The 10,180-nt window shown below is 36.6% G+C and overlaps 1 protein-coding gene across 1 annotated transcript in view; it reads left to right on the top strand.

Annotated features, from left to right (window-relative positions):
• Positions 1-10,180, top strand: part of LOC128648620 (pyrethroid hydrolase Ces2e) — a 117,423-nt gene that overhangs the window by 78,305 nt on the left and 28,938 nt on the right. The window contains exons 9-12 of the mRNA XM_053701400.1: positions 5,966-6,043; positions 6,134-6,281; positions 9,130-9,279; positions 9,364-9,436. Of these exons, the coding sequence (XP_053557375.1) occupies positions 5,966-6,043; positions 6,134-6,281; positions 9,130-9,279; positions 9,364-9,436 (449 nt within the window). The remainder of the gene's footprint in view (positions 1-5,965; positions 6,044-6,133; positions 6,282-9,129; positions 9,280-9,363; positions 9,437-10,180) is intronic.

Below are 10,180 nucleotides of genomic sequence, written 5' to 3' on the forward strand. Positions count from 1 at the left end.
TGTTTTAAACAAGTTAAAAGTACAGGATGGTGCAAAATTGAGCCTATAGCTCAATACTTTGAGTCGTATGGGTGATAATGTATGTGTGGAAAGGTTAATTACATTGTTTATTGGTATTTTGATTTCTTGTTCCCTCTCAATGGATATCTTATTTGTTTTTCCTGTCCTATCCCCGTTTGCTCCATAGGATTGTAAAAAACCTGTTCAAATACCCTGTAATTTTCACCTAAATTAGAGAGATTATCTTCAATTCTACCTTGTTGGGGGGCACTTGCTTTATACCTGGAACCTGTAGTCTTTGGTTTGACATGTGTCATTTGGCAAAGGGGTAGGTTGGGCAATAGTAACTTGTTTCTCTATCTTTTTTAGGATACCTTTGGGTGTATATTCCCCACCAAATGCCCCTTGATCATCACCTGACTCTATTTCACTATCAGATGGTGTGGAGTGTATGGAGTCCCTGTCCTGGGTACCATTTCATCCCCCTCTGCCCCTGCTCCTGCTCCTAGATTTCTACCTTTCTTTTGAGAGTGACTCCAGACATAAACAGTTTTATTTTCGTAATCTGTTTGATCACGTATATACTTTGAATGTTTTACATTCTGAGTCAAATTTTTAATTCCAAAATGGCACCTTTAAGTAGAATATCAAATCTAGGATAATCAATTTCTTGTACCCTGTTATTCAATTCTGTTTGCATTGAACCAATATCCTCTTTAATTTTATCCAATTGTTTAGATTTATACATTATAAGCAAATTCATCAATTTAAAGGAGCATTCAGACAAAACCCTATTCCATGAATTTATGAAATCATCATCATCATCAACCACAAACGTGGGGAACTAATTAACCCTCAAACCTCTGGGGACTATTTTCAACTTTAGATATTTGTCAAATGTCCATATGTCGAACTGCAATTTATGCTCTTTGGCTAAAAGTCTTTCCATTGTATCAAATAGTTCTCCCAGTGAATAAGTGGACACATCAGTAGAAAAGATTTTTGTCCATTTCCATATCCTCATGACCTCTTTCAGTCACAGGTAGGACAAAGAAGATGGAACAAGGCAGCATTGCTTAATTGCTGATTAAACATTTGTTTAGCATCCATTTTAGCACACACCGCAACATTGTATCTATAAGTCACCAGCATTTTATCCCCATATAATTAAAAAATTTAAAAATATTTTTTATGGGGATTTCTGACATTCACATACTGGCTACTATATTCCACCTAACTGCTTATACTCTTTCAGTCACAGGCAGCAAAGAATAAAAATGAACAATACTGGACCCTTCCATGTTATAGAGCTCTGTGCTAATAGCTAGTGTAAAGTGCTGCCAGAAAGCACGTATAATATATGCAGAAAACAGAGGGTTGATGCACAGGCTATAAACTAATGTATAGTGTGTTCAAATGTACTATACACAAAGCCCCACGCTTCCTTAAATAGCAGTTAAGCGTCCATATGTGATGGAGTAACCAGTTTAACTGGTAAACAGGCTAAAGTTCTGTGAACAATACCAAAACAGCTGTATCAGCTTAAGCTCTTAGGCAAGTGGTTGCAAGGAAAGTTCAACACATCACAAAATGCTCTGACACAAATGCGGTAGTGGACCTAAACACGAGCAGCCTGTGCTCTGACAGTAGAAAACTGTGCCCACTTACCGCTCTTCAGTCAGAATGCTCAATTCGCCGTATCCCTCGCTTCCAGAGAGCTGTCTCTGCCACACTCAGCAGTGATGCATGCTCCAAGGGGTGTGTTGATCACGTGGTTGTGTTTAAGCCAATCACTGGTCCAAAAAAACAATGTTCTCAGCTGCTAGAGAATCTGTACGCTTTGGAAGTGTATGTAAGCTCCCTTCACCTCGGGGTGCCTGGACAATAGGTAAATTCAAAATAGAAAGAGTCCCAGAGGCAAAGATCCGTGAAATTAAAATAAGTCTTTATTTTTCCATAACGTAAAACATTCCAGGAGGGTCTTCAGTAAACTCAGTAAAACATCAGAAGGGTACCGAACGTTAACATGTTTCGGCTAAGGACCCTAAAGCACCCAAAGATATCCTAAAAAAGACAGAGAAACAAGTTACTATTGTCCAACCTACCCCTTTGCCAAATGACACAAATCAGGTAGTCAAACCAAAGACTATAGGTTCCAGGTCTAAATCAAGTACCCCCCAACAAGTTAGAATCGAAGATAATCTCTCTAATTTTGGTGAAGATCTCAGGGTATTTGAACAGGTTTTTTTTACAAACCTATGGAGCTAACAGGGATAGGACAGGAGAAACAAATAAGATATCCATTAATAGGGAACAAGAACAAAAAATACCAATAAACAATGTAATTAACCTTTCCACACATACATTATCACCCATACAACTCAAAGTATTGAGCTATGGGCTCAATTTTGCACCATCCTGTACTTTTAACTTGTTTAAAACAATGTTAGATATTAACAGGCTAATCAGAAATCTGACCTTAAATAAACATTTTAATAGCCAAATGCAGGATAATGAACATGATGTGACACAAGTGACTTTTTCTGATAATATCCACCGTAAAACAAAAATGACATCCTTGGATTTTAGAGAAGTTTGTGACATAACCACACTGGACACATTAACAAGACAGAGAAACTATAATGAAGAAACTAAAATAGTTTAACAGTTTAGCGGTTTCAAGAGACTGTCAGATTTTTACCCGATACAAAGCAGGGGTAACATATTAGAGACCTTCTACAAACGTGTTGAAGAAGACTTAACCAAACTTTCTACTGGTGCAAGGGAGACAGGTATGAAAGGGTTTAACTTGTCTAGAAAGGAAAGGTTAGCTCTTAAAGAGATACAAGACAAAAAGGAAATAGTCATACGTTCAGCCGACAAAGGAAGCTCGGTAATCTTTCTGGATAGGGCAGACTATATTGGGGAAGCACTCCGCCAATTAGGGGATCCTAACAAATACAAATGTTTGGATACTGATCCCACAAGACGTTTTCTTTTGGAACTCAGGTCACCTTTGGATGATGTTTTGGGGGATGGGCACTTTGATAGAGTGACACATGACTATCTCTTAGTGGAACATCTGGTAGTGCCCACCTTCCACCATCTTCCAAAGGTTCACAAGTCACTTTCTAACATACAGGGATGTCCCATAGTTAGCGGAATTGGTTCCCTCTCAGAGCATCTATCTGAATGGTTGGATGCTATACTCTGCCCGTTTGTGTTTTCTCTCCATAGCTATGTGAGGGACACAAAAGATGTTGTCCATCAAATTTCATCTGGGACACTAACACATACAATTGGGTGACTATGGACGTCACGGCCCTCTACTCATCTATCCCCCATAATAAGGGTATAGAGGCTGTGGCCTTCTTTTTGAACAACTACTCCAATTTTATTGTTAAAATTGTGAGTTATGTGTTGAGGGTCGTGACGCTCCTGTTAACCCACAATTATTTCCAATTTAGAGCAGATTTTATCTCCAGGGATGTGGGACAGCTATGGGGCAAAAATTGCCCCCTCCCATGCCAACCTGTATAAGGGTTGGTGGGAGCTGTCCCACATCTACGGGGATGGAAATGCCTTCAAAGGCGATATAGCGAGGTACAGATGCTATATTGACGATTTGTTGTTTATATGGCAGGGACCCATGTCTAATCTTGAAGAATTTATCCAGTACATTAATGATAACAGAGTTAATCTAAACTTTACCTTTGAGACCCACAATATGTCTATTAACTATTTAGATATCACCCTTACTGGCAATGAGGATGGCCATATCAGTGTAGATCTCTATAGGAAGCCAATCACCAAAAACACCCTCTTACATGCTAAAAGCTGCCATCCCCAGCATGTTCACTTTGCAGTAGCAAAGGGACAACTTATACGGGTTAAAAGAAACTGTACAGAGGAAACAGCTTATGTATTGTTAAGCAATGTAAAGAAATGAGGGAAAGATTACAGGAAAGAGGATACCCTTGTAATAGGGCACAGATACAGGTAGGGCACAGATACAGGTGGATCAAACTAAAAGAACCAAAGTAATAGGTGATTCAAAATCAGTTATACTACATCAAGAACAAATTCAGCACAAGGTTACTTTTGTTACAGATCACAGTGACCAATACAAACAGATATGTAGTATTGTCAATAAACACTTTCATTTACTCGCAGCAGACGACAATTTGGTGGATAGTGTTGATAGGGGCCTGCAGTGCTCCTATAGACGTAGTAAAACCATTGATAATTACTTATCACCTTCAGAACTCCCAACTATAGTTAAAGAAGATACTGGCTCATGGCTGAGACATAGGGGGTGTACAGGTGTGGCAGGACCAGGTGCAGACCATGTGAATTTTGCATTTTTTCTGATACCTTTCATTCAGAAGTCACTGGAGACAAATTTCAAATAACCTCCTGCCTCAACTGTACATCCTCCTATGTCATCTACCAGATTATCTGTACCAAATGTCATCTACAGTACAATGGACTCACTACCAAGATGTGAATACAGGGATACGTAACCATCTACCATAAAAATGGAAGAGGCTACTACTCCCTTGGTTAAACATTTTAAAAATGTCCATCTCAAAAAGAATGATACGTTCAGGTGGCAAGTCATAGAACAGGTAAAAAAAAAACAAGAGGTGGAGATAGAAATAAAGCACTGGGAAAGAGAGAAATGTTCTGGGTGTTTAAATTACAGACCAGAGTTCCCAGGGGACTTAACTCTGAGTATAATCTCATTAATTATTGGAAATAGGTATTTTGTGTTTTCTCTACATGTTTCTATACTTGTTACCTGGTTTTGTATCAACTCATATGCTTAATAACAATTAGTTGGGATTTATCCTTTTGTAGGTATATATAATCCTTATTGTATGCACATGTGTGTGTGTGTATATATATATATATATATATATATATATATATATATATATATATATACACGCTTTACCTTATTTTATCTTATTGGTTAAGCTATCCATAGGTATTTAACACATCACCTATACATATTTTGATGTGGACTATACAGTCTGATGTGATATATGCACATGTAATCAACAACCTTTTAGGAATGGTAGAATGGTTTACGTAGCTTTAACTATTATATATTCTATGTATATGTAAGCATTCTTTGCACTACATGTGAGCTTCTTACACATGGAAACATTTACATAGCTCTTATTCCATTTATGTGATGTAATATCAACAGGCCCTCTTAGTTAAGTCCCAAACAATCAATTCTTCCCTTTTTTACATTCAATATATTGTACTGGATGGGCATAACTCTCCCCTCATTTATCCCCCTAGACATCTTCCTTTGTCTAAGGTTTACACTATGTTCCGTATTGATTCAAGCATATGTAATTACTTTTGAATTTTCTAATTATTGCATATTAGGGTCTGTATTTATGATAGATGAATATTCTCACTCTGTCACAGGCAGCATAGAAATTTATAGGGTTAACTTTTACTCCTCAGTTTAGACACACGTGATTTGGCTAATTAATGGTCAATCAGTTTCTAGTAACCTATTTCTTTTAAATGTAACCTATTTCTTTTAAATAGGTTACACAAGTGTTCTGTTTTAGTTATGATTATGGCTCCTTAGCCGAAACGTGTTAACGTTCAGTACTCTTGTGATGTTTTACTGAGTTTACTGAAGACCCTCCTGGAATGTTTTACGTTATGGAAAAATAAAGACTTATCTTTATTTCACGGATCTTTGACTCTGGGACTCTTTCTATTTTGAAGATATATATATATTTATTAGGTGAGGGACTTAGCATGGCCACACTATCTGAGAGGTTTGTGCTCTAGTGATGTTAGTGCACCAAATCACTAACATTTTTACTCTCTACTTGTAATCTAGGCCACATTCTTCTCTTAACATGATGAAAACTTTTTTACATTTTCTGCTCTGTATAAATTGAAACATTAATTGCATTTTTTTTTTTACCAGGCGATGAATATAACTGAATTAGCAGATGGAATGACTATAGACTCAGTGGAATCACTGCTTCATAAACTTTCTTTACTTGTAAGATTCTTATTCAGTTTCTATTTATCTGCCATGAATGTAACTTTTATAAATATTTACATGTAGTTATATATGATCTGTTCCTTATAGGACATCAGTTCTGAGTCCATTAGTACAATAATGAGCGAATACTTTGGTGACACAGATGATCCTCAAGAAATAAGAAACAGATTCCTTGATTTAGGTGGAGACGTTATGTTTGTTGTGCCAGCTATCAAAACTGCAAAATATCATAGAGGTATTTAATATAAGAGTGTTATCATTTAGCTGATTGCAGACACTAATATTTTAGAAGGTTTAAATAAAGTTTTACATTTATCATTATATTGCTTACTGCATCATGGTTGTGGCATTATTTCCAAATGCATAACTTAATATCAGGGTAACATGCTTATGTTAATGTCCCAAAGTAGTTCAAATGCCCCTTATATTGTCAGTCATCAGTCTTAATAAAGTAAGAAACAATATTTGCTCCAGAGAATAATATGAATCACAAAAATGATACTAGTCTTTTGAATCACTCTCACCCATTACAACGTAAAACCACATCCGGAAATTGGAAATATTATCCCATGTTGTTGCACACGAGGTGGGATTACTATCGGGCGGCCCATACAATACTTCACAGCAAGGAGGAATAGCACCAACCTCACACCTGTTCAAACATCAGCCGTATCCACACTGTTCCCCTTCTCACTCACACTTCCAACCAGGTAATACAAAACCACTCCTTCCTACCTATTCACTTAAACAATACCTATACTTTGTCTGCAATGACAATACATTGATGTATGGTGAATGTATAATTTTTTTTAAAAAACACAGTCAACACAATTAATATGATTACATCACAAATACAATAAATATATTGAATAAATGTGTATGCTAATATCAAGTTAAATTGCAGATTTGCTATTCTTTAAGGCAAACTATTCAAAATAATTAAGTCATATTCTGAATTCAAGCCCAGGGGCAATCCCATCCTGAAGTTAAAGATCCAAAACATATTACGTTTATTGAGAAGTCTAAGTCTGTCACCACCACTTTTGGGCATTGCTATCATCTCAAAAGCACACCACCTTAAGGGTTCTAAATTATTTTGATAAATTTGCACAAAGTGTTGTACTATGGCCATAGATGAGGTGCCCACATTGATGGTGGAGAAATGCTCCCTATTTCTGGACCGTATGTCCCTAGTGGTTAACCCTACATATTGAACGTTGCAAGGTTCACAGGTAATTAAATATATCACATATGTGGAACTACAATTCAGACAACCATCAATGTGAAACATTTCCCGTTACCATGAAAGAGAATGTTTCAGTAGTCAAGGCATAAGAGCCAGGTCTATATTTACGATGACCACATATGTACATGCCATGACATGGCAGCCATGAGCTCTTTCTCTGGGTAATCAGTATCAAATGTTTTAAAAAAATGTATATGAACATCTAAGACCACATTTCACCACTACCTGTAACACATCATCCACTGAAAAATAGTGGGAAGTGTCTGCAAATAATTTTAAAATGTCATAGTATTGAGCACTGTAGCTGGTAGCTAAAGTAACTCCCTTGAAGGAGGTATGCTTATCCTGGAGTGATTTATCCCTCAGCAGAGTGCTCCTCTCTAAATATTCAACTTCCCTGTATGTCATTATGGGAGTATCCCTCTCCTTCAATTGGTTGATTAGCTGATTAGATTTCCACTGACAGTTTTCTCAGGAAAAATTATGTTTCAACCTAATGAACTGCACCTTCACCATAGCATATGGATCGTGTCATGGTTGGCAACTCTTGGCATGAAGCAAAGAATTGCCATAGATTGGTTTACGATACACCCTGGACTGAATTTTGCCATCAGACAGTCCAGACAAAGTAACATCTAAAAAAATTTATGGACTCATGTTTAAATTCGAAAGTGAACGGCAAGCCAATCTGATTATCATTTAAGTATTCCACAAACGCAGTGGCCAATTCAAGAGTGCCAACCCACACAAACCAAAAAGTCATCTATGAAACATTTGTAAGCTGTAATATATATCCTTAAGAGATTTGTTTTGTCAAAGATGTTTGCAGCAAAATTATTTTTTTTTATTAATCTATAAAGGCTTATTTGCCATATAATTCTTCAATGTTCTACAAATTCCCTTTAAGAGCACTTATACGTAATACTGTTCACTCTCTCCGGCTCCAGGACACACACGCTCTGAGTCGCTGAGTACATGTCACAAGTCACAACTGGTGCGCAGCACACAGGCAGGGAGACGCTACCTAGGCAATGGATTCAAGTTGCCAGCCAGCAAACAAATAGGAAACAGAAGTGGCGATTCGGGGACAACCAGGGTAATAAAAAATGTGTCACTTCTGTTTCCTATTTGTTCACTTATACGTAATAACCTTCCATAATTTAGTATCCAGAATTAAATATTTTTCACAACCACTGTTCTCATTAATAAAGATATTGGGGGGGAGGACAGGACCCAGATGGATCCCAATATTTACCATAATTCAGTAAAGAATATGTAGAATTTATTACAATACTTTGATCTCTATCATGCATTTCTCTACTAATATTTATTTCAAATTTCAGTCCTTTATTTTAAATATCTCTTCACATAGAGGCCTATTTATTAAAGGTCTGTCAGACCTGATCCGACAGTGCGGATCAGGTCCAACAGACCTCGCTGAATGCGGAGAGCAATACGCTCTCCGTATTCAGCATTGCACCAACAGCTCTTGTGAGCTGCTAGTGCAATGCCGCCCCCTGCAGATTCATGGCCAGCAGGGGGTGTCAATCAACCCGATCATACTCGATCGGGTTGAATTGTGGCGATCTCTGTCCGCCTGCTCAGAGCAGTCGGACCGGGTTATGCTTCATAATTGCTGTTTCTGGCGAGCCTGCAGGCTCGCCAGAAACACGGGCCCTCAAGCTCCTTTCGGAGCTTGATAAATGGGCCTCATAGTCTTATTGCTTTTGCAATGTGGTATTAAGTTTAGTTCAGTTTATTTCCTTGAGTAACTAGGTAGTCCTGAACTGCATTGTTGTAACATCATTCTTAATGATCAATTCTTTTATTTGTTTAGATTCTGGTCTGACGGTTTATTTCTATGAATATCAGCACAGCCCTTTATGTTTTAAAGATTTCAGGCCACCTTTTGTTAAAGCAGATCATGGAGATGAATTGTTCTCTGTTCTGGGTCTTCCATTCTTGATTGAAGATACCATTTTCAATAGTAAGCCATTTTGTTTCCAATCAGTTTAATTTATTGCAAATAAATCTAAAATCAGAATCACCAACATATTTCTTCTTTTACAAGTTTCTGCTTCTGATGAAGAAAAAACCCTAAGCAAAATAGTTATGAAATACTGGGCCAATTTTGCTCGAAATGGGTAAGAAAAAAAAAACCCTAAATAATATATTCATTTTTTAAGAAAAAAGTTTAACAAATATTAGTTATCAGTATATGAAATGCTAAGTCTAAATAAGGGGCAACAGGCAATAATATAATAACATTTTTACATTTCTTGAACAATTGTTTTTAAAATAATGTCTGTGCAGGTCCTTTTAATCTGTATTCTTACTTGTTATATATTGATTGTTTGTTATGTCAAATCTCTATAAATCTTATATGCCAGTCGGAGTATTGAGGTGAGACCGAGCACAGCTCCAAAATGTAGCCCTCCAGTCACTGATGCAAGTATTTCTAGAATTCCAGAGCTAGCTATGAAGGCTGATACTAAAATACCATGATATTGGTATTGTATTCAGTAAATAAATAACAACTGTATTATATACTTATATTCCTATCTATACTAACTTTAAAAAATATTCCATAATAATGGTTGTGTGGAGTTTATATTTTTTTAACATTGCATTTGTATTTTATTCCATTATATATAGCTATATAGATTTGTATGAATCAAGTTATCAGCTACTAATTACCAGATATGACAGTTGCTAACACATTTATTGGAAATATAGCTATACATTTTTTTTAATGAACAAGAAAATTATTTTCTATAGGAATTTCTTTAGAAGAAGCTAACATTATTGGAGCCATAGCTACCTGGCTCTGGGATATCTCAAACCCTGAAGCAGGATTATCTAATCAGGGTTCTTCAAAGTTATATTCC

The sequence above is a fragment of the Bombina bombina genome, chromosome 1 (genome assembly GCF_027579735.1).
Source record: "Bombina bombina isolate aBomBom1 chromosome 1, aBomBom1.pri, whole genome shotgun sequence".
In the NCBI taxonomy this organism is placed as follows: Eukaryota; Metazoa; Chordata; class Amphibia; order Anura; family Bombinatoridae; genus Bombina; species Bombina bombina.